The sequence below is a fragment of the Oreochromis niloticus genome, linkage group LG11 (genome assembly GCF_001858045.2).
Source record: "Oreochromis niloticus isolate F11D_XX linkage group LG11, O_niloticus_UMD_NMBU, whole genome shotgun sequence".
Lineage (NCBI taxonomy): Eukaryota > Metazoa > Chordata > Actinopteri > Cichliformes > Cichlidae > Oreochromis > Oreochromis niloticus.
In genome coordinates, this window is record NC_031976.2 from 6,839,185 (window position 1) to 6,867,007 (window position 27,823).

The following is a 27,823-nucleotide window of genomic DNA, read 5'->3' on the forward strand; positions in this document are numbered from 1 at the left end:
GGTCACGAGTGTCGAACCCCGTCTCTCATTGGCTCTCCTGAAGCGTCAATCAAGTTGGTGTCCGGGATTCCATTCCCAAATAGGGCTGGCCTGATCTGTAGGTGTTCGCTGACCTGAGACCAGCCAGCGGTAGCAATGCTTCTCATTTCTCTCATTAGAAACGATGGAAGTGGTGAACCTGGATCTTTATTTGAAGAAGCGTGCGTGTCAGAGGTGGAAAGTGCAGTTTAAAAGCAAACATGAAACATTCAGAAATACCTCGTCTGTTATTGACTCGCCCGAATTTCCGTTCTCAGTCTAAGTGCTAAGACTGCCATCTTCCGGTGAATTCAAGGCAACAACAAAAATATAACAAGCGCCTGTTCTAGAGCCACGATTAAACCTCTTCCTCAAGATCCAGAGAGGTATGTATTTTTTTTTTTCATCTTACACGTGTCTTTTCTATTATTCCAGCCTTTTAATGTCTTCGTCATGAGTTTGTTCTTCACTTTAAAAATATTTCTGCTTCGACTAGTGCTTTTTAAAAACATAGATGTGTCGCTGTCCCAGGAGACTCCTGTCAAAAGCACCCAATTATGAACAAATTTAAGTATTTATTCACTTAATATTTGCCATGAGTCCCCAATCAAAGTAACACAGAGTATTCATGTGACCTAGGAGCACTCTGACAGTCATTTTAAAGAAAAAAGACTCAGAGGGCATGCATTCATCATCTGGTTTAAAGTTATAGACTGGAGATTATCAGAATATTGGAGATGTTGGTCTGTTGTACCTGAGAGAGAGCTGGGGCATACTCTGGTCATGCCACACATGAACAGGAGAGCTGATCCTGCTGCACTACGAGCCCCAATCTGGGCAGCCTTCATGCTTTTGGCTGTAAGGATTACACCATCTGCTGGTGTGACTGTCCAAAGCTCACCTGAAAAAAGGTGTTACCCCTGGTCGGGTCCATGCCTGCTAAATATGCAGGTGACGTGAGGGTTACGCCTGGCGAACTAAAATCATACTTAAACAAAACCCAGATTGTTGAGCCAAGATATGCAGTTTTGTAATAATGATAATAATAATGATAATGATAATGATGATGATGATGATGATAATAATAATAATAATAATAACAACAATAATAATAATAATCATAGTTCTTGCGGATTTCACTGGGTTGGAAACATGCTCAGAGGCTGGAAAGCTTTCAGCCTGTGCACAGCCATGGAGGCGCTCAATCCAAGCCACATAAGAGCAGTCTGACCGATTTACACATCGCGTGCGAGCCAACCGCTTCTCGTGACAGCGGGACAGATGCTTCTCAGGCAAATGCTGCCTTCACTGCAGGAAGTCTAAGCGAAGCTGCACTGCGCATGCTATCGCACTTCTCTGACGACCGGAGGATGAATTATCCCCTGCTGTAAAACGGTGAGTAAAACTACGACAATGTCTACATACAGTCGCAGGTAGGGTGTGTGGGAGTTTGACACGGGACACGGTGTTTTGTGCGCCTTTTTATTTTTATTTTTTAAAAGGACAGTGGCGCGCGTCCCTGTCGGGGTGTGCGTGCCTCCGCACCAAGCAGACGTCAGTTTGAGTGGGTGCAGGAGTGTGAGCAAGGCACGCAACTGTTCGTGCTGTGTGAGTTGGTGATCCACACTGTTAAGGCCACTTAATACAGCGTGGAAGTTAGTAATCAGTGCTGTTATCTGCTCTTGACTGCATAACAAGCCTGCCAGCCATTGTGTCTCTGCCGTGGAATCACCCAAACAGTTTGTAAATGAGTTTCTCCTCCATGGGTTTATGTGCTTTTCACATGCATCTGCTGTCACCTCCTACCTGCGTTGGACTGAAGTGATATAATAAAGAGAACCAGGCTCGAATGATTGCAAAGGAACTTTATTTATTATTAATCGGTAGCTTTTTTACCCTGGAGCGGCTTCCTATTTCGCACTAACCATAAATTATCACAGTCCAGTGGGTAGTTTCTTCACATTTGACCACTCCATAATGTCATTATGTGCCAAATGTAAAGCAAATTCTTAAGTTGTTTTATAGCCATAATTATAGCACACACATACACATACATGTAGGCAGGCTACATAGCAGCAGTCCTCGCAGACTGATATAAACTAGAGTTTGCTTTATTTCATCTGGTAACAATAATCCTGCAGATTGCATTTGTTCAACAGTTTCTTAAAAATTCTTAATGCTGCTCTTGTGCAAAAACTAGTCACCTATGTGCAACGATTTGACTGACTGATCTGATGTCAGATTATTCCTTTGACTGAATGAATTAAATAGATGAATATGCTTGAATAGACTTTGCTGTGTTACGTTTGTAAGCAGTGCTTTAGTAAAAGCTGTAAGCTTTTGTTTCAGTATCCACGATGTTCTTGTGCAATCTTAGCAGCAGCATAGGAAGCAAGGCCCGGTGATGTGAGGATTATGTCATTTTAAGCCCTGTATGGACTCATTTCTATGACAGTTGCATGCAAGAAAAGGCTGTTAGAGGGCTGGGCGGGTAAAACTCAGTGATTTGCATGTGCATTAAAGTGTACACACTTGTCATGCAGACGTTAACACGCCTGCTCGCCTCTTTCTGTTTGCAGCTCTGAGGAGAGAGGTGATGGCGGGTGCTCAGGTCACCGTGTCTTCAGGGGAGCTCATGACTGCGAGGGAAGAGGAGGGAGAGTACAGCGGCACTGAGCAAAAATCTCAAGTCCTCCTGCACCTGCAGCCAGTCCTGCATGGGTAAAGTGGCTGTTATTAATATAAGCGCCTCAGAGATGCTTTGTTTGTGTGAAGAGCACAGTGGAGTCTTTGTGTTAAGCAAATTATGTGAGATACACCTGTTGTTTAATGCAGACCTAATTCAAAGAACACAAAATCAAGCCAGGCAGGTATACAGAGGATGACCAGATCCCAACCGTGAAAGTGAGACACCTTAACAACTATATTATATTTGGGTCATTCCTACTATTCGGTGCCATTTCAGTGTGATCACTCTTCATCAAAAAATACAAAATTTTGAATTATTTTAACATTTCATCTAAAAGAGGGATTTTCAACCTATAAGAAAAATGTATTGGTCCAGCTAAGGATATTATATTATAATATTTTTTAAAATCAAAGTCTTTACCCATGACGTGCCAAATGTCCACCCTGTTACAGGACATTCAATTTTCTATTAATAACTGTTTTGAATACACAGTTATAGTAATATTTACATTTTCTAAAAGCTACAATGTCCCTTTTTAAAATCTGCAAGGAAATTTCAAGGAAGTATTTTAAACAAGCATTATATTGAAAGAAGACAGGTTCAGTTTTAAGACACAGTGTAATTTCAAAAGATTGTTTTTAGATTCAAAGGGAATATAAAAAAAAAATTGGCTCCATTTTTAAGTAACTTAATTTTGCTGATTCATTCCCTCCCAATAACCAAAGAGACATGCATTATGTTTGTTGATTTGATTTAATTAACAAAAGAAACACACAGGTAACAGGGTGGACAGAGGAGAAACAGGGTGGACATAACATCAGTGACAAAAAATACCACCTTAAAGAAACTTTGAACACCTTCACCATGCCCGTCCAACCAACACAGGTAGATACATGTCCACATTAAACAAGCAAATTTTCACTGTACACCCAACATAATGAACATTTTTCTCACACCTTTTACCTATGCAACAGACCAGCAACTCCAGTTTTTTTCAAGGAAATCCCACACTTTCCTCTCCAGCTGAACTGACCTCTTATTCAAAGGTGTTGGTTCTTTCATCAGACACACAACCTGGTCATCCCTATACCAGGTTATGTCCTCACGTGGACTTGGCCAGTGGAACTTGTTGGTCCCGTTCTTGTGCATGCATTTCACTTTAACATCCTCTTCAACCTCCAGAATGATTCCTGGGTAGGGTTCACCATCGTAGTTGATAATGCACCACTGACCAATATGATCTTTTGTGATGTTCTCAGGCCGGGTTGGTCCCTCAGTGCAATGTGGACTTGCCTCTTGACTAAGGCTTATCTCCTTCAGGCCATAGCATTCACAGTCCAGTACACCTTTGTCTGCCTGGCAAAGGCAGGTTATGTCCCTGTATTTTATTGTTCCTGGAGAGAAACTGAGTACTTGGTGGATTTTCATGGTTCCTTTGACAGGCACAAGTGTCGGTCCATCAATAATTTCTTTTACTTTCCTCTCAACATCATCATCATCTGTCAACTCTTCTTCTAACCTTGAGGGTCCTGGTTGCGGGGCATTTTCTGGCTCTAGGGAATATTCTGGACTTAGGGGAGGAGTATTCATAGCCTCAAATTCTGTCCTGCCTTTGGCACTAGCCCTCTGCTTTCTTTTCCTTTCTCGCCACTGCTTTCTCTGTGCTCTCTTCTGTCGTTCACTGAGATCTGCCACTTTCTTTTTTTTCCCTTCCTCTCTGTCCTTTCTCCACTTCTCTTTCTCTTTATTGAGATATATCTGTCTTCTCTCAGGGTCAGCATCACAACGTGCTCGGTAGCGCCGCTGCTTCTCCGCAGCAGACATTGGTGCCATTCCCTGAAAAATGTATACTATTCAAAATCTTCTAAAAGTATATATATACAGGTTAATAATAATTACCAATACACACTTGTATAAATAACCCTAAACACTAAACTTCTATCATCTTACGTCCCCCCTGTTACAGTGCATAGCAATAACAGGGGTGACGGTAACAGGGGGGAGATTTTATGCTAAACTTAGCCATTACTACTAGTATGATGAACAACAAGCTAGTACATGGTGACCACTAAGAACCATTTTTAACATGTTTATTAGCCATATTATAAAAATTACAAAAAAAAAATTGTTTCCACTATTAATAAGCGTAACAGGTTGGACGTGTTATGCTTTGCCACATTACAAAATCTTGCTAAAACATTGAAAAAAGGGTTGATTAAAGAGTGGTACTTACTCGTCTTCTTCTTGAAAGTTTTCCCTCCAAAATATGTTACATCCGGGAGTGTCATGTGACTAAAAGAATAATCAGGTGATGTGTTCTATGGAATTCTTATCAGAGTAACAGGGGTGACAGTTGATTCAGGGACACAACATTTTTTAAAGATTTTAAGTATTAAACATGCATTAATAATAAAAAAGAACATTTGATGAGGAACATTAGAAATAAGCCAATCCAGAAATGATGAAAAATCTAGATTTTTTTTTTTTTTTTAAGTTATATTTGTAACTGAAGTCGAGCAAGCATGACTGGGGACATAGTACTTTAGTGACTTGTGCTAAAATAAAAGTAATTTACTTTTAATGTATTTATCCTGTGTATATATCAATGTGTTCTATGGTAGAGGGGGGTTAAACATACAAGAAAATGGTTTAGAAATAAGCATTAGACAAGTTTTACACTAAATATACCATATTATGTCATTAGGACTCAAATGGCACCGAATAGTAAGAATGACCCATTTGAAGGCAACCTTTCCAACTCTTGCTAAATAAATACAATGAGCATAAAAGGAAACTGAAGTTATTGTTATTTCACCGTTGATTCTTTTAGCTAACAGTCTTTGAGTTTCAGTAGGGATGCATTCACAGATTGCCAAAAAAAAGTCAGATTTTTTTTGGAAACTTGTAACTTTTATTGACGGGCATAGCATCAGGCAGGCTGACCTTCCTTTGACTATAGTAAAAATTCTTCCTTTATTATGCACTGAGTAGCACTGGTGGCTGTCTGTATTTTTATTGTTTGGAAATATTTGGTTTTAGTTGATTTTTTTTTCTTAGTTTCAGTGTTAGTTTTAGACTTCTTAAATTGTTATTGTATGGAGGCTGAGAGTCTTGTAGACATCCCGAGTCTCAATAAAGACGTCATCAGTGCCTCATCAGGCAAATTGTAAAACTTTTTTTAAAGCAAACTAACAAATACTGACACTGAGGATATTTCCTCTGTAAGGAATAAAAATGCGGTGCAGTCCCACATAAAGAGTGACATCTGGTCATCCTGCGTATACATGCAGCCAGCTTACTGACATTTTAAGAAAATTTCCAAGGCTTTCATGCAATAAATAATTATTTTATATGTGTGGATCTGTCGCCCTCTGCAGGATGAATGATGACATTGCCGACACTGGCACTACAGTCCTGGCCATAGAGACGCATCATGGTGAATGACACAAAGACATTGTAACTAATTGCTGAACTGAACCTTTCAGACACACAAATCAGCTTATTCAGTCTAACCGATGCAGTAAACGGAATAATGAATCTCTCAAGCTTCACTGTCATTTAACAGATATACACGGAGAGTATTGACATACCTCCTGGGGTTTTTGACGATTCTGACTTTCATTACTGCGAATGCACACTGTAATGTCGCTGCAGGCGGTCACGGCGATGTTTGTGTTCTGTAACGTTTAGATGACAGTAAAGCAGATGGAGATGAGGTCGAGTATGGCTACCCCATCACTTGCGGGGACAGCAGGGCGGTGCTGCTGTTTAAGAAGTTTGTGTGCCCCGGAATCAACGTCAGATGCGTCAAAGTAAGTTGATGTTTAGTGTGATCGTTTAATTATTACCTTATTATTACTGCAAAATTAATTTTTGAAAACCTTTCTCCGGGATGGCATTTTGGTCCCTTCTGTCTTATTACTCTCTCAGACACATAATGTGAGCTGTCCTCCCTTTTTTTTTTAACAGTTCAATGACGAGCTCATCAGTCCTAAGCAGTTTGTGCATCTGGCAGGGAAAGCTACTCTAAAGGACTGGAAAAGAGCCATCAGGCTGGGAGGAGTAATGCTCAGGTAGACTCATATAACTTCTTTTTGTCTGCTTTTTGTTGTAGAGCGGGGCACAGCTAAAGTCTCACTCATATAATTTGCAGTTGCTTGGAGTCTGTCAGGGTTTGCCAGTGCATTCCAGAGGCAGTCTGTAAGTGGCATTATCATGATAGCAGGATCAAATAGCACGGATGCAAGCTGCCGAGAAACACTTCTCACCTCTTTATCATGTTTGCACTTGTTGTTGGTATTACTGTGAGAAGGCACACAAAGCTCAAAAGGCCCTATCTGTTCTTTTCATCTTCATTCCTCCAGAGGCCAGATCAAGACACTCTGTGTCGAGCACACCGCTGGGAAGCTATCAGGAACTCACTGCAAATTCAGTCCTAACATCCCCCCGTAGCTGCGTAGCGTAAATATTTGCCTGGAAACTTTGCAGTGTTAACCTGGTTCTCCCCGTGCAGGAAAATGATGGACTCCGGCCAGATAGATTTCTACCAGCATGACACCCTGTGCAGCAACACCTGCCACAGCACTAAATTTGATGTGCTGATCAACAGAACGCGGCTTCCTCCTGGGAACTCGGTGCAGCCGAGCCTGTCGTGTCTGGCTCTTGACCCTGTTGGAGGGCAGGTGTCTCCCGTGACAGGTAGATTTCAGTTGGCATTCAGTTTGCTGCTTTTTTTTTTGCCTCCCACATATGGTTGGGCTGCTGCAGCATCACTCAGGAAACAGAACCTAAACACTTTGGAAACCACTTGAACATCTTTCATTTACAGCAAAGAAACACAGCCTTAGGGGTTTTTTATTTTTTGGAAAGTAATGAACACTGAAATAAGCTGGATGTTTATATATAAACATCAGCAATAAAAAGTTTGCTTTTAATGTTAACCTCACCACCGCACAGAAGAAAATGAAATTCAGGACTGCATTTTGTTCCCATTTCAGAAGAAGCACATAAGGGGGCAGAGGTGGAGGAGAGTTTGCAGGATAGGATTAGTGGAGCAGCAGAGTGGAGCAACGGTCCACGGAGGCTTCTAAACCCTGTAACAGCCAATGGACATGCTACCAAACGAAAGATGGCTGACGTACCTGGTAATTATAAGAACACGTGCATACACTGGGGTGCTTGTTGAATAGATTAATAAACTGCATAAGGCAGGTACGCCCTATTTTAAATAAAGATAACACCCAGATAATTACTGTTCAGCGGGAAAATCTGTGCACAATCAGTCACTGTTGGAACCAGGAAAGCAGATGGCATCTCCTTTCATGATATCCTACACAGCAGCAAACTGCTCACCTCTACTGCTCCACTTTGGGTGTTTAAGCAGTCACCACATGGGTATATGCTCTGTTTAGAAGCCATTTAGTGGCTTACTGCAGTTTTGGGCACAGCACATGGAGCATGTGCAAGTCACATGTTTACCTGCCAAATGTCTGTCAGGTTATATGCTAGAACATGTCCTGTAGGCTCCGGCATCATGAAGGTTTTATTTACTCCTGGCATGCGTTACTTTTCCATCTGTTAAAGGAAATGTTCCTTAGAAATGTTTGACTTTAAAAGTTTCAATGCTATCATGGGTGGAGGCACAACTTCAGCCCACAGATCTTCAAGAGGTTGTACGTCTGTGAGCCCTGAAACCTGCCCTGAAGGGTTTAAAAGAGTCATCCTGCAGTCCATTTGTCCCTTGTGTCACACCTCTTGCAGCATCAATTGTTTGACCCCTTTGATACACCAAACCAATGAACCTTTGAATTTGCAGTTGTGCCATTCCTGCAGACGTCCTTAAAGAGCTGCTGACCCCATCTGACATTTCTAAGTGCTATTCTAACCAAGACTTTGATTTAAGGGTGTTTTAAGTGACCTTATTAGGTGCTCTTTAAAGTAGATGACAGTAGATATCGATGCATCTTTAGCCTAGAGATGCATCGATATTGGTACCGTGCAAAAGTCTTGAGACACCCATCATTTATTTATATTTTGCTAGGACAAATGGAAAAATGTGCTGAGATTTACTAAAATGTCAAAACAGGCACTGAAGTATAGTACATAACTCAAAAACAGAGTTTGTACAGTTCTAACAAGCTTGTAAGTCAATATTTGGTGTGACCACCTTTAATCTTCAACACAGCCTGAAACCTCTTAGGCAAGCTTTTTTCTACTTTTCTTTAAGTAGTCTTCTGGAGGTTCTGGGCTCTGGGGAGGCCGATCCATGACCGATAGTGTTCCATTGTGTGTTTGGGATCACTGTGATGCTGAAACGTGAAGCCATTGTTAGTCAGATTCTTTCCACATGGTATTACATGGCGGATCAAAATCTGATGGTATTTTTTCTGTGTTCAGAATTCCATCAAGTTTGTTGACAAGATCTCCAACATTTCCACAAACCATGACAAAACCTTTCAATACTATTTTGCATATCAAACCGTGACATCTTTGATAAATCTAACCGAAATCTAACACAGGCTGCTTGTAATAAACTCCATCAAGATACAATTTAAAATGAGTTCTTTGTCACGTGTAATGTTTTTTTATGCTTGAATGATTCACAGGTCAATGTTAAAAGACTTAACAAACAAAAGAAACATTCCACTGAAAATGGTCAGGTACAAGGACTGGACTGAAAAACCTAGACTTGAACTGCTGCTCACTTTAAAAATTAAAAAGAAAGTCTAGTTTCCTTGGAAGCAAAATATAACGAAATAAGGAGTGGCTCAATACTTCTGCACAGAACGGTTTGTGCCGATTTAAAAACGTAAAACGTTTGGTGGTATTTTACAGATGGTTTTAATAAGAATAATGTTCAATATTGATATCTGAATTTTTTACTCCCTAAAAATCGGTATTGGTATCGGCTCCAAATAAATTGTCAGGCTCTCAGTCGGGTCCTCAGTAAAATAGCCTGTGATGGTTTAGTGAAGGGCAAATTGAAACGTGTCACAGCACATGGAGTGCTGCTTGTCATAGGGCTTAAAACATATAGCCAATTCACTGCTTATACCTCTACTCCTCTATCAGCTCCTGAAGAAATGTGCTGCTTCTCTGTAATGTACATGCACGATGTAAAGAAATGAATGAATTTAACTTTAGTGGGCCTTAAACGGTATTCGGAATATCTTCACCAGACATTCTGCATTTATCTCGACAGATTTTAAGCAAACATGAATTTGCATGCATTTCATATCAAGCATCTTTGACATTTTTACCACTTTCATGCGCTTGACTTGTTTTCCTTTTTTTGGTTCAGCTTTGCACAGATCTCCAGTAATTCTTCATTCACTCTCAAATTCGCCTTGGCCTCCTTTCTCTCCTCTTGGAGCACCTCTTTTCTGACCCATTTTCACACTCTTTTGTCGTTCCCTCTGTCACATATTTGACATCCTCTCTCCAACTGCTGCATCACTCCCATTTCCTTTATCTCTGTATATTTGTTCCCAGTGTTTATCCAACCCTGACATATTCTGTTTCTGTTTTTCCTCTTTCTTTTATCCTCTTTCAAAGCTGTGACTCTCTCCAAATTTCCCCTCTAACCCTATTTTTCTTACTGCCTGTCCCTGCAGCAACACAAAGCATTGTATGCTTTTACACAAACTAACAAAAAGAAAGGACAAACATGCACACACTTGCATAGATTTCTTTATATCCCATTATAATGCCCTACCTATTTGACCTCCTGTAGACGGGGTGTTGACTTTGTGGAAGGGTGTGGCAGACTGCGGGATGATGGGGGAGGTCCTATCCAGCCTCCAGAATGAACTGTTCAGCACTTTTAAGCGGGTGGAGCTTCACAGTGAAAACGGAAACCTGCAGGAAACAGGTAAGTGCCCACAGTGGGACCCGTCTAACCCCTGGACTGTGAAAAAGGATTCAGTGTTGATGTTAATAAAACGTCAGCTGAGTCAAAACATGAAAAATCAGGTTTCGAAAAGATTTTCAATAAAGGCCCCGCCAGCTAAATCTCTGAAAATTCATTGCTATTGATTTTGCAAACAGCTGACTTCATTGTGGACAAATCATTCAAGCCTTGTAGCTGACTCTTGATTATTTTGTTAGATGTCATGCTGCTTAATTCCTTGTGCGAGATGTTTGGGCTTTTGGATTCGGTGAAACAAGCCACGGACCTGAGGCGCAGCCAGACTGAAAAGAAAAAGATCCATAACAGTGTTTATGGTGAGAAAGCATTCAAAACTATCACGCGGCACATGCAGAGATACCCCGGTGAAGCGAATTAACGAATATTTTCTTCTTGTGTAGACTTTGATGAGCTCTCGGAGGACAAGGGGAAGCAGAGCTGTGATAAAGGGACATCTAAAAAAGCCTCATCACTAAAACACCCTCGAACTCAGCGTAAAAGCCAGACGAGCAGCCATCCCCAGAACTCGCTGCCCTCTGTCAAATCAGCCACAGCGATCCAGCCTCATTCTATCACAGGTTTATGTGCTGCATCTTACCCTCATCTCACAATAAACCCTCAGCTCTTTGCCCATTTCTCTGCCTACACCAGCCAGCGTTGTCATGCTGGAACTGGCAGGACAGACAGGGATGTCCACAGTGCCACGCTGGAGGGGGACCGAGAGATCAGTGAGGCAGACGACCAGGAGAAGTTTCACGGACTGGGACGGGAAGGCAACAAGAGAAAAGACACCTCAGGGATCCACAAAGAACCTGGACGAGGGAGTGTAAAGTTTTGGGAGGGATCTCATGTTAGAAGGGAGGAGGACGAGGCGACAGAAGGCTTGCATGACATTGAAAAGGTGATTATGGGGAGAAAGGCATCAAAGAAACATAAAAGTAAGTGAGGCAGACGACCCCAGAGGGATTCTGTGGGACTAATTGAGGGAATGTGCCGGGAACTGAAAGAAGACACGGAGCGGGGGAAACAATTAAAAACAATATGACTTTGTCAAACTCTACTTTTACCACAGTGATCATATGCAGTACAGACAGCGGTTAGTGGGGTTGTGTTCTCACACAGACACTTTTTTAAATGGAAATGCTGGATTTTACAGCATCAGAGGCAATACAACTGAAATGACTCGTCGATTAAGTGACCGACTGCCCAAAACCATTGTTCGAGTCATTATGGGTGTCATAATATGCCCTATTTTGCAATACGAAGATGCAACTCTACGGGGATTTTTTCTTTTTTTTTTACTGCTTTTTGAGATTTTTTATGACACCAGCACTTAACAGAGAAAATAACTGACATTTCAGGTGACAATGAAAGTGTGCTGGTCTGGTTGTTGTGTAGTATTATCACCCACATAGTATCATTGTTTCCAATCCTTTACAAGTCTGCTGTCTTTGATGACACTCTCTTCTTCTAGCTGAACACTGTCACCAATTAATGATAGATTTTTTTTTAGCTACTTGTAAAATACTTATTTTATTACTTGTGTTTTGCGATTTATATCTTTTAATTTTGTGAAATATTTCTCACTCAGGCTGTGATTAGGATTTGACCACCTGCAGACACTTCCTGCCTGAAGATGTATGGCTCCTAGTTTCTAATCACTCCCTTTAGACGGGAACTGGGTAACTATCCCCTTGCTAGTTAAAAATAAGAAGGGAAAAATAGCCATCAAAATGACCTTGAGTGATAATGAATGCATTTTGAATAAAAACCTTCGCATTTTGAATTCTTAACAGTAGCAGCGTGTGAGTTTTCTTCTAGCGCTAACTTCACACCACTCAATTTACTGATCCTTTTTAAAGTTGGGGCATTGATGGAAATTGGAAAACGTTGGTGGCTAATCTACTGACCGTACAGGCAGGAAGCCAATAAACTGCGTACAGAGGTCATTGTTTATTCAAAGTTTCCCTGCTGGTTTTAATCTCAGCGGCTTCATTCATCTCATTGCTTCTCACAGTCAGATTGTTCTAACGTCTCACGCGGACACCTGTTACCTTACTGACCTCCGCACAACAGAAACGAGTGTATTTGAACAGCTAATCAGCCTGCAGAGGAGGAAACACTGCTGCTGTGAGTTCCCTTATCACTGTGTTGGACTTGCAGTCACATGAGAGTCGCTGTTTCTTTTAGACAGCCGGTGGAAATTGTCCTGTTTTTTAAGGTATCACCGGTTCGACTGACCGATCTTCAGCGTTTTAGGCCACACACAGTGAAGTATAGTAGCCTTCTCATGTTTGCCTCCCCGTTGCGTTTCGCTGTTTGTTTGCTTTTCGAGCTGCATGCCAAGGCCGCGTGATAGACGCTGATGATTTGCCTTTGACAGCTTCTCTCAAAACTCTGATGATATGTTATTATCAATTCATGCACAACACTGCCTGGGCAGATGTAGTTGTTTGTGAGGCAACATGAGTGGCAGCTGATAAAATGACTTTCATCGTAGTGCGGTTCTCAGCATCTCCGCTGACACCTGTCCTGCTGTTGGATTATTTGAACAGTATTTTGCAACATTCTATTAAGTTTAACACAAATTAAACTATAATGGAGAATTCTGAGCTTGTTTATATAAATTGCTGCTCTGTGGCTCAAATACTTGGAAGAAAAGGTCTGCTGTGCATCACACAGGTGTAATTAGAAGTGTTAGCCTGACATATATTGTGCCCCTTTGGTTAAATTAAGTAATCGTCTGAGCGTCGTATCATTCATCTGTCATCCCGGGCTAACAGCATTAAAGTCTGCAATGTGCTCTCATGTTTGGACTTAGATGCATCTCTGTGGCCACCTTTAATTTAATCCACGGCCTTAGAGCTCACACATCGCAGCAAAATGAATGATGATTAGCCTGCTTAATGGCATCTTGATCAAATTGGGGGTCCTGGAGCAGCAGCTAAACGTGTCAGCTTTTAACCTGAACAAGAGCGACTGTCACATCAGCACTTACACAAGACGTCTAGGCTGGGAAGAAAAAGCTGTGATCAAATACAAGTGCACACGTTGCTGGATGCAAAGAATATCCAGGAATTCATATTCAAATACACAACTTGTGTTTTCACACACACCAGATAGGAGACCATGACATGGAAGACAACCAGGTATGCATTTATACGTATCAAAGTCACGGTGGGGTTCTTACCTCTTTCCATGTAGTCGCTCCATCTGTGTTTTATATTTCACTTTGCATGATACCCGAGAGTGATTTCTGCCGTCCGCTATATCAGGTGGACTCCAACAAACATAGCCAGCTGGGGTTGGACAGAAAATGTAGTCTCATTAAATGCAAATTCAATGCACACAACATGACAGACCACCTAATTTATGGAGAAATATGCTTTGCACCTGTCATAGGTAGGCGTGAAGGCATGCTTACCTGTCTGTCTTGTGTGAGTATACGTTTTACCTCAGCTGTAAAACAGTCGCTAACATGACAAAAAAAATTTTTTTTTTTCCAGGATAGTTTGTGCATTACTTGATTCATTAGTCCTCAGGTTGCTGATATGATTTTAAAACATGATTTAGCATATTTAAACAGGAGTGAAATTAAAATGTTTATTTTTAATTCTTGACTGTGTGCAGTGATGGCCCTTTAGCTGGAATAATAAATAGGCTATTCCTCTGCCTGTAGGCATTGTTATCAGACTCCTGTACCTGTGTTTGGAGCCTCTGGCCAGCGAAGATTAGGGAGCTTCTCATTAACATTAAATATATGAAAAGCATCTGACTGTCTGAGCCTAATCTATTGTCTGGACCTCTTAAAGCAGTGTGACTAACCTTTCTTTAAATCTTACAATCTACTTTAACACATGAGATAGCACTTTGAGGCAGTGAGGTCAAATAAAAGAGTCCCAAAAAAGTGAATTGCCAACTAAAGGGTTCTCACAAACATACAAGTATAGAGGCACACACTCTCTCACATTGTGGGGTTTTGCTTGGCCGACGTTTGAGCACCTCAGTGCCATTGATAGATCTGACCGCTTGGAGGCGCCCGGCTCATACTCTGAATCCCGCGGAGGGCGAAGTGGAGGCTGGAACTGAAAGTGGGCTTGAGAAAGAAATCTCTCCCCTGAAATGTTTACCCTGACGTCAGTTTGCAGAACTAGCTCTGCCCTGTCTCCTTCACTGTCTCCGAAACTCCACTCAGTCAGATTTTTTGGGGGGGACTAAATGGGCTCCGCTCTGCCTGCGCTGCCGGATCGCACCAAGTAAATGAAATGATTTCTTCTGCACATTTAAAGTGGACTAAATCATCTACACGATGAACACCTGCGCCTTTCTCTTGATTTTGACTGTTCAGATCTACGCCGATGGCATCGAGGGGCCAACAGGTAAGGCACACGTTCATCTCGATCTCCTGGACGCGTTTGGGAAGTTTTACCATACGGATGAAAGTCCACTGAAAGAAAAAGCAGAGCGAGTCTGGTGGAGGTGCCAACTTTTGTGCTCCTGTTCCTCCAAAACACGCTGCTGCGTTTATCTGCGCCTTTCTGCCCCTTTCCACGACTTACCGTGGGACGCTGTCCTCCCAGCAGAGGCTACGAGCAATAACTTTTATAAACTGAAGCTTCAAGTTTTCAAGGTTAATAAAAGGAAGGAAAAAAAGGTTGGTGGTTAGGATGACTGCGTATGGTGCTCTGGGTCGGGGGAAAAAGCTCCCATTTCCCTAAACAGCACAGCCCTTTTGCGCTGCGCCGCTTCTGCTTTCTGTTATCGCCCCGTTTAAAGGCGCCAGGTAGCCTGAACGGTGTCTGCGATTCAAAGTTAGACATCACTTCATTCAAAGCGACGGCTTTCCTCCTTAAAAACGAAAAATAAAATCAGAGATCCCCGCAGAGCATATTTGTGAGTCTCTCATATCCCCACAGCCTTGACCCAATCCTTGATGACATCCAGACACCCCCCCTAAAAACCAAAACCACACCGGCGTCGGTTTAAACAGGGCGACTCGGAGACTCTTTAAAAAGTTTGCATTTTAATGTGACACTGAAATGATTACTGATTAATTGTCGCGTGCACTCTGGGATTAGATGAGTCTTTCTCACAAATGCCACATTTTTCTCTCAAGGTGGTGAGATGCTTCTGTTTCTTCTTGGACGAGGTGGGCTGTCTGGCTGCAGAAAGCTCACCAAGAAGCTCTTAATTTTAAAAATGACACGTGAAAAAAGAGAGAACATTAGAGGCTGAATTTATTGTTAGAAGAAGTCTATTCGTCTATTGCGAGGCTGGATTGTAACACGGGGAGACTGTGAGGTTTTTTTTTTTTCAGATGAATAGGGATGAAAATGATGCAGTGTCTGACTTTTTCTTCTAGTTTATTCTCGAGATTGGATTATACCTTATAAATGAAATCTTTAGAAAAGAAATGGGGAAAAAACCTGCCTCATCTGAAAGGTGGAGGGAGAAAGAAAAAAAGCAATGAGAATAAATGTCATATTTAGGAATTAAACATTTATTCAGATACAGGTATAAACTCAGGTGTTCTGGATTTATTTTTTTTCACAGTGTCTGAAACGACTTGAGCCTGTTTGAATTAATGCACACACATGCATATGCACAGTGTGCATTAAGCCTAATAAGGCTAATAAGGCGTTAACATGGATATCATTTACACGGCAGACTGTATAAATATGCACCACAGTGCTTGTCACCTGGGGAAGGAAATTGGCTTGATGTTTTCCATTATTACTTTTGCCAGGATTTGCATTTCTTTCTTGCACTGCTTACTGGTTCACGAGACAAGGGAGACGCCACTGATGCTCTGTGTAAGTGAAAGAAGCAGCAGCAACAAAAACACACAAAAAAAATAAAAAAACCTCCCCCCCCAACAAACCAAGCATAATATGTTTTGTGGAGAGCTGAATGGAGCACATCATTAAGAGGAATGGGCTGAGACATATGAAGGATTAAATCGCACACAGGTAATTAAAAGAGCTGAATGGAACAGCAACGCTTCACTACGCAACGCTGTGTGAGGGAGTCTGTCAACAAAAATGTACATGCTGTCGTTTCTTTTTCTTTTTTTTTAAAAGTTTGTTAACTGGAGTGTTGCAAGTCCTTGACGTCTTCCACCTTCCCATTAGCTGCTAATAGGTAACAGTTTAGTTGCCAGTTTTTGCGGCTTCTCTTCTACGTGACTGATGCCACCCCTCCTCCTCCTCTTCCTCTCCCCTGCCTTGACTTCCCCTCATGGCTCCTCCACCTACCTGAATCCTGTGGGAGGCAAAGTTAGGGAGCACGCATAAATGCAGCTTTGACTCTCACAATCTTTAGAGAGTCTCTTTTGCTGTGATTGGGCGAGGACCACGTCTCCACCGTGGATGCTTAAGAACAATTAGGGCTTGCTTCTCTTTTCATTTCTCGCCCCTTTCACCTCTTCTGATCCATATCTTTCAATCCATAACCCTTTCTTGCTTGTGCCGTGGGTCAATGCAGGCCGTCAAGTGAAATGATTATTATCTCTATCTGCTGCACTGGACTCACTGCAGTGTGTTTGATTAAAAATAAAGAAAAGCACGACATTTGCATCAGATTTGCTCAAAGAGCCCGTCACATAGATGGTCGAGTTTCCAGTTGTACAGCTATACGAGCGCGTTTCCTCCATCCTATGGAGCTCAAACTGCCACTTTCACTCCCCTGTTGTCTCTTAAGGGAATAGAATGAATGTTCACTTACCATCTGTCTCCTCTATTAGCACTGAATGTTGTCAACTGAGTGGTGTAATTATCCCGCGTCTCATGACTCATTTCCCAGTTTGATCTAAAGTTAAGGCAGAATATCCTTTTTTTTGCTTATTTCCCTGAATAAGCTAACGCTTAGATCACGATGAAAAGGGCTGCGGAGCCCAGACTGTCTAGCTTAAGCATGGCATGGGATGAATAACACCTCGGGGCCTCGGGTTTGCACTGCATAAACAACAGCACCGATCCTGGGATGTGTAATATGGAAACACCTGCACTTAAAAGCATAGAGGGGATGGAGCTGCAATGATAATCAGATCATCTTTTACATAATTTTAATGAAAAAAAAACAGTAATGTAACTTAATCATGCATCATAGTAAACTGAATAACTAAAAAGTTAACACACACCTATACAAGCATTAGCAGATGTACTGATACATGTACCAAACAGACAACAATAAAACGGTACATATGTGGCTAAAATAATTCAGTCGCTATATTATTTCAAAAGAAGTGTTCCCAGGCTATTTAAATGTTTATGCTCTGCCGATTTGACTGTTTTCTTTATTGCAAAAGGTTATTATTGTAGCATTATTCATCTCCTGGCGCCTATTTGTAGCTGTTACATATTGGTTCTTGAGAGTCCATTAGACGTGCTCACTGTAATAAGCTTCTAACTGAATGGGGAGGAAAAAAAAGACCCTCTGATGCATTTGTGAATTATTGCTGGAGAAAAAAAAAAAAATACCCATCATGTAGAAAATGTTGCCTCGCACCACAGAGTTGCAGCAAATCCACCAAGTGGAAGTGTTCCCTGCAGGAGCCAGGCCACCATCTGCGGATGGAATACGAACGGGCAGTAAGGATTGGGCCTAAATCAGACTCCTGAAATGACTGGTTGATTTCCATCTTTGTGGGATCAGGGGCAGTAATTCAGAGAGCAGATGGAAAACTTTGCAACTGTGAGGGAAGGGATTGAAGCGGGAGGACGGTGGGGAAAGAATTTCAGAGAGGGAGAAGATGAGAACGACAGAGGGATTCATTCAGATAGATTGTTGGGGCGTTTTGTTTTTCTGCTGAGGCCACAGCAGGACTTTTGCAGAGCTCGTGCATGCCGGCCATTCTGCCTTCAGCTTGCACGTGTGTGTGTGTGTGTGTGTGTGATTAAACAGGCTGCTTATGAGAGAAGCCCTCTGCTCTCCAGCCTGTCTCTTCTGTTTCTCATCTATTGTAATGTGGGGCTATGTGGAGGAGAGCCAGGCCACGATCGGCTTACTCATCTCACAAGGCTGGAAGATGAAACATATCCATCTACCGTGTGTACTCAAGGAGCTCTGCTTCATGCCAAGTGCCATGATTGGTACGCCTCATCAGTGAAGGCATGTGTCCGGTCTGGGGCCTGCTCCGTCTTCATCTGGGCTAATCTCTCATGTCTTTCCCATGCATCTTCCCTATCTTGGTGCTCTGCTGAGTGTGCAGACATTTATTAGTCTTTTCCTATGCCAGGCTGCGGCTCACGCACATCTTGTGATTGTTGTGCTTAATTAATCCTGCTAAGCGTTTTTCCTGTTCTCTTTTTAATTATCACATGCTAGTGTTCTGTTTCTAAATCAGTCCCAACTTAGTTTTTTTCTTTCCCCCCGTCTGTTGAAGAGCTCTGTGAGTTGTGGCCTACTCAGGCAGAGGATTGTTTGCTCTTCAGAAAGGTCAAGCACTGGTTGGGAGTCATGTTTTAGAGGCAGAGAAAGAGCAGGTCGTTGTCTTTGAGAACAGGGCAAAGCCCAAAGGCAGGTTTGCTTCCGCTGTGCGTGTGTGTGCATGTGTGTGTGTGTCTCCTGTGCCATTTAGCCTTGCCTTTCTCTGTGTGCCCTCACTGCTTTGTATCTGGTCTCGCCGGCCAGCAGAAAGTGCTGAAAGGAACCACTGGGAGGGAAACCTGGCAGATTGGAGATAATTATACATGACACTTATTATCCTGTCGAGGTCTCTTATTGTAAGTGTATTATTAAGGGGCCAGGAATCAGGCCACAGGAGTCCAGAGAAACAACAAGTGGGAAATCCAAAAACAGATTTTCTCCTTTAGAAAAGAATAAACGACCATGAAACGTAAAGCAACGAGACACTAGAGAAATTAGCATGGCATCTGCTCTCCAGATCATATTTGTATTCAATACTTGTGCGCTTCTATTCTACAGCAAACGTATGAAAAAGAGGCCATGAACTGTTGAGCTGCTAACATCAAGCAGGAATGGGAAAACCTTTTCCTTTCTGGCTTTCTTGCTTGCAGAGTGTTGTTAAAAGAAGAGGTGATGCAACACAGAGGTAAACATGCCCCTGTCCAGACTTTATTTTGGAGCACGTTGCTGGCATCAAATTGAAAATATACAGCTGATAGTCATGTGCCACTTACTGTGTACACTTAAATGTAGGGTTTAAATGATTAGCAGATCCTCGCATTCTGTTTTTATTTATGCCGCACTACATTTCAGAAATTTTTTTAATATTTGAGTTGCACGTTTGGCCGAAGGCTTGGCTTCTTGTGGATTTCTCAGCTGTGATTGCTGAGGCTCTGCAAATTCAATTTAAATATATTCTAGTTCTTTGCATAGATTCATAGGCCGCTCGTTCTTTTTTTTTTTATTTTGAAAGCTGCACTCTGTCACGTACGCTATGAATGTTTTAGCATATTGATGAAAATTGCATGTGTATGTGTGGTCCCCTGTCATTTTCACATGTGTGCATGTGCTCATCACCTCCGTCTCCGCATGTAAGACTACAAAATCACACGCTGAAGCCTTGACATGCAGCAGGGTCCCATGTTGCTGAGTGACTGAACTTGCCATGACACTGATGCTAGCATGGGCTTGAGCTGCTGCCACGGTGAGCTCTTCGGGGTTACTGTGACACCTTCCAACACCCTGGAAGAGATGCCAAGAGTTGAGAGATTTACAGTCAGTCGCCTGCCTCGGCCTGTCTCTTCCTTTCCGCTCTACAGCCGGAGTGCGGGTCTCTTTGCTCCCTCTGCCAGTTGTTATTAATGTGGTATTGATCTTTCAAACTCTGGGAAGTCCATTTTACTTAAATTTGATCAAAGTGGCACAGCGCCAGTGGCCTGCAAGTTTGATGTAGGAGTGGGAATTAGCTGGACAGTCAGCGAGGACTCGCATGACGTAAGTGCCTACAAAGAGCGGAGTAATGTTAGCCGTGTGCATAGTGTACAAGAAAGAGGTAAAAGTAGAAATGCTTTTAAACAGGAAAGAGTGAGCTTTGGTTTTATTGGGGAGCTACATACTGGATCATAAAGGGAAGCTATAAAATATGTAGTCGATGTACTGGTCTGAATTCAAAGAGCTAACATGCTCATTATCACTTAAAAGCACATGTTTCACTTGAGTAACGGACATGGAATATTATCATTGAACACAGATTGGCAAGAGTTTATAGTCTGAATAAGAAAAGTGAATAGCTTGAGTGCATGCACACGCAGGTGTGTAATTAGCCGACAAGGAAATAACCAGGGCTCTGAGCTGCAGCCGTTTCAGTCCCAGTGTTTTCTTCCCCAAGGCAGTGCCTTCCCAACTGCAGAAATTGGGTCTGCAAGACTGATGCTGCAAGTGTCGCTCCTTATCCCCCTGCCCAGAGAAAAGAAAGCCTCCTGAGCAGTTTAAAATTAGCCCGCTGGCCGTGTTTCAGTTCTTTACCTTTCTCTGTGTCAACAAAATTTCCTGCCAGAATCTTCAGGCCCTCTGAGTTGGTATATGCGGTGTGTAACAAATGTTGCTGGAATCAAAGTTCAGAATTAGGACGGGATTGTGGAGTCGAGATCTGACCTATTGTTCGGCTTCTTTTTTAGTCCTTTGCATATGAAACAGTCAGCGAAATATGAGCCCCTGACACTCCTCTAAAAGTCAAAACACTCTCTTCAGGACATTTTTCTCCCTGTAATAGATGCAGGATTTAGTTGCCTTTGTGCCATGAGACCTGCTCTCAAGGGGAGGCAGGGAAGGTGGTATTTCTGGTTTGACCAGTCCCTTCCAGCAAAGAAATATCCTCACGCAGACCCAGGGATGAACCCGAACACTTATCACCCTGATGTATCCCACACTTATTAGACTGACAATCTTTCACATAAACTTTATTAGGACAGTGGAAATTGAAGAGCGTTAAAGTGTAACAGAGCGTGGATAATGTCTACTGTGCTGATTTAAACGAGCGCAGCATTCAAGGCTCGCCCTGCATGAAATCTATAACTAAAACTGAGATCTTTTAAAAAAAGGCAATAACTTCTCAGTTATAGCTTCTGCATTACATGTTTCCCGTTAAATTGAAGGAATTTTTCCCTGCAGCACAGTCTCATGGCACGGGGTGACACTCAGCTGTGACAGCTGCCATTGCTGGTGGGTTATGGGTAGGTCATGGCAGCTGCGGTAGCACAGGTGCCAGCTGGCAGGAAATCACTCAGCGGAGTGATTTTGAACCTGTTGATGGCATATAACAAGTTTACAGTACTTGATTTAAGGTACAATTAACATGTGATGATGATGTTGACTAACCAACCCGTTCTGGGGCTTAAAATACTGCTTTTTTCAAAGTTGCTGACATATAAACAAGATCTAGTTTAGTGCTGAATCACTATTAGATGATGAGATATTCGTAGTAGGATTGTCCTGTGATGTATATATATTTCTAAAAAAAGAAACAGCTATTAAAAATAGTTCTAATAGGCCTAAAAAGTACTACGCCTTTTAGGAGTGTTAAAAATATTACTGCAATGTGCACAACAAAGTAATGGTAAATGGTAAATGGACTGGTTCTTATATAGCACTTTTCTACTCTTCTGAGCACTCAAAGCGCTTTACACAACTTGTGCATTCACCCATTCACACCAGCACATTTTTCCTAGGTGCTTTCTAACTGACATTCACACACATTCATACTCTGATGGACGCATCGGAGAGCAATTTGGGGTTAATATCTTGCCCAAGGATATTTGGCATGCAGACTAGGGGAAGCCAGGAATCGAACCACCAACCTTCCGATCAGTAGATGACCTGCTCTACCACCTGAGCTGTAGCTCAAAGTCACAATAAAATGAATGAACTATACTCAAAGTATCCCCTTCCAACATGTTTTATCAGTCATTTTAAATGGCTCTATATAGACCATCTAGTGACCTTGAAGAAGAGGTCAGAGGTCAAATGTAACATGATATTTTAAGTCTTTATACACTACTTTATATATGTTGACAGTACACATCGCACCACAGAATCATAGTTTGACCAGAAACCTTGTTACTTACAATTTTTGACCAACAAATAATTAAGTTTACCTTGAAGATCTTGGTGGATGGAAGCCAAATTGTAATTGTTTGGAACACGACCCTACCCTCCACCCCTACAAAGGTTAATATTCTGATCACTCAAAAATGTTTAAGCTATCTTGCTCACAGACAGAATGACACACGCAAATGCTAAAAAATAACTTGGGGCAGGTAACGAAAATGAAAGCGGTGGTAAACAAAGTGAATTCATTGAAACAGGTGATTTCTTATAGATGCCAAGGGGAACCTGCACCTGTTTAACTTTCCTGCAAAGGTAGCTGTGAAAGCAGAGCCAGTGGCAGCTTGTCTAGTAAGCTAGTCTCCTATCAGACTCCTGTCAAAGACCAGAGGTTTATCCACAATGCACATGTGCAAACCAACCAGACAAAGCTGCTGCTCCCTCAAGCTCAAGACATGGTTAATGTGACACAAACATACCCATGATAAATGACACGTGTGTGTGTGCGATGTCCACCTTCTAGTCTTTTCTCTTTAAAGGCCACACTGTGTTATAAACTAATTCAATACTAATAAACGATAAGTAACCTTTCAGAGCTTTAAGGATATCTCAGCAGCAAGAACCAAAACAAAATTGGACTTTATTTTGGTTCTTGCTCGGGGAGTTTGTGCAGCTACACAGCAGCCATGGTAAGAAGTATGAGCGGGAGTGCAGTCATTTTGGAGGTGGCAAGACTTTACAGCACACAGGAGGCTCTGGAAAGATGGCGCCTCGTCCTCCTCTGAGGACTCTCAGGTTGACATGGAGGAGGCTTCAGAGGTGGAAACAGACCAGCTGGAGTCCAACTCTAAATCATCTGATTGGAGGGTGGAGAAGAGATGGTTGAAGCAGTGACAGGATGGACTTCTCCATGTTTTGGTCATCCCCATATTTTTGTCTTCCGCATAGAGTGCAGCACTCTGCTACGTTCCAGCAGCCAGAGGTTTGATCCCAGGGGAATCGCAGAGGAACCGCATGCTCATGTAGAGATGTGCATTTTGTGTTTACAGGCGAAATAATAAATCAATTCAAACCTGCAGGCTGCTGCTCCCAGCCCGTCTCATCAGCAAATATAAGGGCAGTGTGACTTTTGCACGGACAGAAAGAGAAGAGCTGGCAGCGCCATGTAGGAACCTCGAAGACCACAGCCTGCCCATCTGCAGCCTCTGCTCCACCTCAGCTAGAGTCCCTCTTCTTTAAAGGATCAAAATCCAAAAACTATAATTAATATTTGATATTTATAGTTCATACTGAAGTAGTTTTAAAAAAATGAGCCATTTAAAGTGGAAAAAATATTACTGTATAATATTTATACAGCAGTTTTTGTCCTTGGACTGAAAAGAGTCTGGATTAAGGGTTAATTTCATTTTTATTGTGCTTAGTTAGGTTTTGAGAACCAAAACTATTGGGTTAGTGTTAGGGACAAAGAAAAACACCTGCTTTGGTTCAAATACTCTCTGTCATAACATTAACCCTGCACACAGAGAAATGAGTTAACTGTACACAGTGCACTGACCTGTGAAACCACTGGGTCCTGACCGAGCCTTTATAGGCTGCAGTGAGAAATAATGTTAAGAGTTCTTTTTGAGGAGTTTAAATTAAATAACTATTAGAAATTCTAGTTGAAGTAAAAATACATCCAAACTGGAGTTGGATGGTTTTATCACTAATGTGGCTGTTGCTTGCAGTTTCATCATAGGTCCATGTGAGGAATGTTGCACACTACTCCTCCAGATTCGTAATTTTTCTTATTTTTGTAGAGTTCATGCAGTCCTCGTTCTCCTCTGGACTGCGGGTGCTTTGTGTGAGTACCAGTTTCAGTTTTGAATGTAAACAAATGCAGTGAGTCTGCAGAATATGGCAATGTGCTGTGATACGCTAGCAGATGTGTCGGCTTCTAACCGCTCGATGGGTTGAAAAGCTTTTGTCAAGTGATGTTAGTAAAGAGAGTTTGGGAACTCGGCCAGCCTTGAAAGCTTTGTTCTGACTTAGGTGTTGAAGTGAGACAGAGCAAAAGCAGAGGCTATTGATTTCTCAAACACAGCTTGTCACAGTCAGCCTATTGTCTTCTTCCTCTTGAAACTCTCCTTTCGATCCTACATGACCTCCCATCACAATACTTCTCACTTTGACACGCCGCTTTTTCAGCAGTTGCTCAAAGGATTGTGACAACCCATTTTATAAAAAAAAAATATATATATATATAAAAGTCTTTTGCACCTTATCTGATAGGCTTCTATAGTTTCAGGAGCAAGTTCAGGATTTGCCTCTTTACCATTTTCTGTGTGGCCTGATCTGCAGCGTGCACATTCAACCATTCATTAGCAGCCAATTCATAGAAAACAGTATCTATTATTCATTTTCTTTGACAGGATGCTATAATTGCCCAAAGGCAAAAACATGATCTGTATTTGCTACCCAGTGCATTAAGACAGCATGCGAGTCACTTCTTCAAGGACACTAATGAAGAGAGAGAGAGAGGGAGCGAGAGAGAGAGCTCCTGACCAAGAAAATATTTGCCCTTTATCCTCAGTTCGTGTTGCTCCTATTGTGTTGCTCAGAAACAGGTGCAAGATTAATGTCTGCACAGTGCTTTGATGTTTAGGTCTTTTTATACAGACATATAAAAAAGCTGGTCATCTTCTTACCTGAATTCCAAGTAGGGTAGCCCTGGCAAACGTGCCCTCAGGGCTCTCAGGACCTCCGCAGAGGGCCTTCCAGGGTCCTCCTGGGCAAGTGATTTCTTAGCTGCCTGATGTTCCTGAGACGCGGCTCATTGAGCGGTTTGAAAAACCTTTGTTTGTACCTGTGCTTGCTGTCTGACTTGTCTGCCAGCTGACATGAGGCTGGCAGTTGGAAGGTAATTGCCCCATGAGACGAGGAACTTATTGATAGGCTGAAGTGGGCAATGGTATGACAGTGCCATTCTGTACACTTGATATCTGCAGAAATGCTTGTCTGTCATACAGTAGAAGAATTGAATTTCCTCTGTTGTTCTTTTTTTTTTAGAATAGAGGGTGCTATTAGAAGTAACTTGAATCAAATTGGAGATTTATTTAATATTATGCTATAGCTGATTGCATCTATAAAATATGTGAGTTTCTAAACTATACTTCAGTGGTAGAAAACGACTGACTGTATCCCTGTGAAGTGAGCTGTTGCAAAGGCGCCGACTCACAGGGCCTGTGCATGCCCTGTGGATCCAGAATTCAGCGCTTTTTTGTTGGTTTTGGCATTTTGATATGAATGGCAGACATCTAGCGAAGGACCTGGAAGGGCTAATATGGATGGAATGCTTTCATGGTATTTTCAAATAGCCTGGACCTACCGCAGCCAAAGGCAGAGCACCGTTTGCGTGTCTCACATTAGCACAAAAGCCAAAAAATATGCAAGAATGCCCAGTGAGCCCACGGGGTGTCGTTAACAAAGAGCTTAATTCTAAACCACAAACAGAAGATTGTAATTATTGCTTGGCCCTTCAGTGTGTGGCTGTTTGCATGCGCGCTGGCCGCGTGTGTGTTTTGCGTATGTGGCAGAGCCAGAGTGGTGATTGTTCCCACCTGATTATATGTAAATATTTGCTGAACTCCTTTGGCCATTTTGAACTTCCATAAATCACAGCCTTGTGGATTATTATGAAGCTTTTGTTTGGTTTATTCTTCCACGGAGTGAAAATGCTAATGAAAAAAATTAGCATACCATTCTTAGGACACACTGTTGTGATGATAAATGCATTGCACAGCAAAGATCAAAAAGCCAGGCTTTGCTATAGGAACGGGCTTTGTAGCCATTCTGTGTTTATAGAGTAGCCGGAGTACACAGTGTGTCAGAGACCTCAGAGCAGGTCGGCCCTGGCCTTTGTCTGTTCGGACAGCCAGGGTAATTAAGAATCAGCTTAGTTTGGGATTATGGCTAGAAGCGGGCTGATCACAGGAGACAGGAGAAAAAGCATTAGGAGAATAGTGGTTAATATGGGTATTACCCTGCTTAGCACTGCTATCATGTGACAATGAGACGACTGACAAAGGAACCCTGTTGATGCTGAGATCCCTTGCCCTGCGCTAATAGGCTTTACTGCAGATTGCTTTGTTTACCCACAGTGTGCAGCACTCCACCTTCCCGCCTTATCTTTCTTATTTGCCCATTCAAACTTTATAGAATTTGTCTCAACCTAATTAGAAAATGGTAATGTTTTGCTGTACACCTCCCTGAGGTATTTAAGCAATGTTCCGATGTGTTTGTCTAACAGCAGCGCCTCTAAAACGAAACATGCATGACTGTTTGTCTCTGTCTCACACACGTAAACACACTGTTTTTGAGATATTTTTGTGGAATGTAATTAATGTTCTCATTAACTGTGTGAGCAAGCTGTAAGGCGGGACTAAAAGTCCTATACCACCGGGTCCTGGCCCTCCTCTGCTTTATGAAACATGGCTGCTGAAATGGATAGCCTGCGTCTGGCATGTGAAACAAAGAGTGGTATGACAGCCACTTTGTTGTTAGTCCAGCTTTTTATTGTGCAGAGGTAACCCAATGCCTGTAGCCTCTGCACCACCTCCATAAGTGAAGCCATTTGTTGCCCTTTAGAAAGGATATGGAAGCAGGCCAGTGTGAATAATAACAATGTAGAGGGAAGATTTATCCAAACACGAAAAGGTTACATCAAATGAACCAACTAATTTATCGCATTACTCTTATTTACAATGAACTTTGCTGGTATCAGCTGCTCGCGCATTAGAAAACATTGCTGCAGGTGCATAGCTGGCAGAATTATCAGTGCATGACATGACACAACAATGCTTTGTTTTGACCTTATTGAGAAGGGAGCAGGGAATTGTTTTCCACAGTCTTTAAGAGCTAATCCCATCAGAGGGACTGCACAGCATGGAGGCCTAACTGAGATAGTGCTGCCAGAACAAGAGGGAGACAGGAATGTGTTTGTCTGGCTAACATGGCTTTATAAGCAAAGGAAGAAAACTCCTCCCAAACAACTTGACTTCTTAATTCCTCTTCCTGAGTCAGAGTAGGGCAAATGTCTCATTCTGTGAGCTGTATGCGTCAATAAAAGCAGGAGACAACTTTAAATTTGGATTCGGCGGCAGCTTTGGTAGATGCATTGGTGGACTTTCAATATAGCAGATGAATTAACTAGGTTTTACCTC

General features: G+C 42.1%; 3 protein-coding genes and 1 long non-coding RNA gene across 12 annotated transcripts in view; 2 read left to right on the plus strand and 2 right to left on the minus strand.

Moving 5' to 3' along the window:
• Positions 1-31: 31 nt before the first annotated feature.
• LOC102079124 (glucocorticoid modulatory element-binding protein 1) lies at positions 32-12,404 on the plus strand. 6 transcript variants are annotated; one of them, XM_019364586.2, is made up of 11 exons: positions 32-213; positions 297-404; positions 2,598-2,739; positions 6,085-6,143; positions 6,398-6,519; positions 6,677-6,780; positions 7,221-7,405; positions 7,705-7,851; positions 10,440-10,577; positions 10,814-10,930; positions 11,015-12,404. In XM_019364586.2, exons 3-11 carry the CDS (start codon positions 2,615-2,617, stop codon positions 11,557-11,559), a joined length of 1,542 nt encoding a protein of 513 aa, XP_019220131.1. In that variant the 5' UTR covers positions 32-213; positions 297-404; positions 2,598-2,614; the 3' UTR covers positions 11,560-12,404. The 6 variants fall into 6 exon arrangements, with proteins under 6 accessions (XP_019220131.1, XP_019220132.1, XP_025767647.1 ...); XM_019364587.2 differs by having other exon boundaries at positions 32-200; XM_025911863.1 differs by lacking the exons at positions 32-213; positions 297-404 and adding an exon at positions 478-1,413 and having other exon boundaries at positions 11,015-11,514; positions 12,205-12,404.
• Positions 2,960-5,438, minus strand: LOC109204176 (uncharacterized). The gene is made up of 2 exons (XM_019364589.2): positions 4,941-5,438; positions 2,960-4,543 (listed from the first exon to the last, which is right to left on the minus strand). The coding sequence occupies exon 2, from the start codon at positions 4,538-4,540 to the stop codon at positions 3,671-3,673; it is 870 nt and encodes a 289-aa protein (XP_019220134.1). The 5' UTR covers positions 4,541-4,543; positions 4,941-5,438; the 3' UTR covers positions 2,960-3,670.
• LOC112848281 (uncharacterized) lies at positions 11,674-14,675 on the minus strand. The gene is made up of 2 exons (XR_003222325.1): positions 14,582-14,675; positions 11,674-13,912 (listed from the first exon to the last, which is right to left on the minus strand). It is a non-coding gene; the product is annotated as an uncharacterized LOC112848281 (long non-coding RNA).
• Positions 14,676-14,723: 48 nt separating this feature from the next.
• ptprub (protein tyrosine phosphatase receptor type Ub) overlaps positions 14,724-27,823 on the plus strand; it is a 182,693-nt gene continuing 169,593 nt past the window's right edge. Inside the window, exon 1 of one of the 4 annotated variants that reach the window (XM_005456695.4) lies at positions 14,724-14,992. In XM_005456695.4, coding sequence (XP_005456752.1) covers positions 14,923-14,992 — 70 coding nt within the window. In that variant the 5' untranslated portion in view covers positions 14,724-14,922. The remainder of the gene's footprint in view (positions 14,993-27,823) is intronic. The other 3 variants (XM_005456696.4, XM_005456697.4, XM_005456698.4) reach the window with 3 other exon arrangements.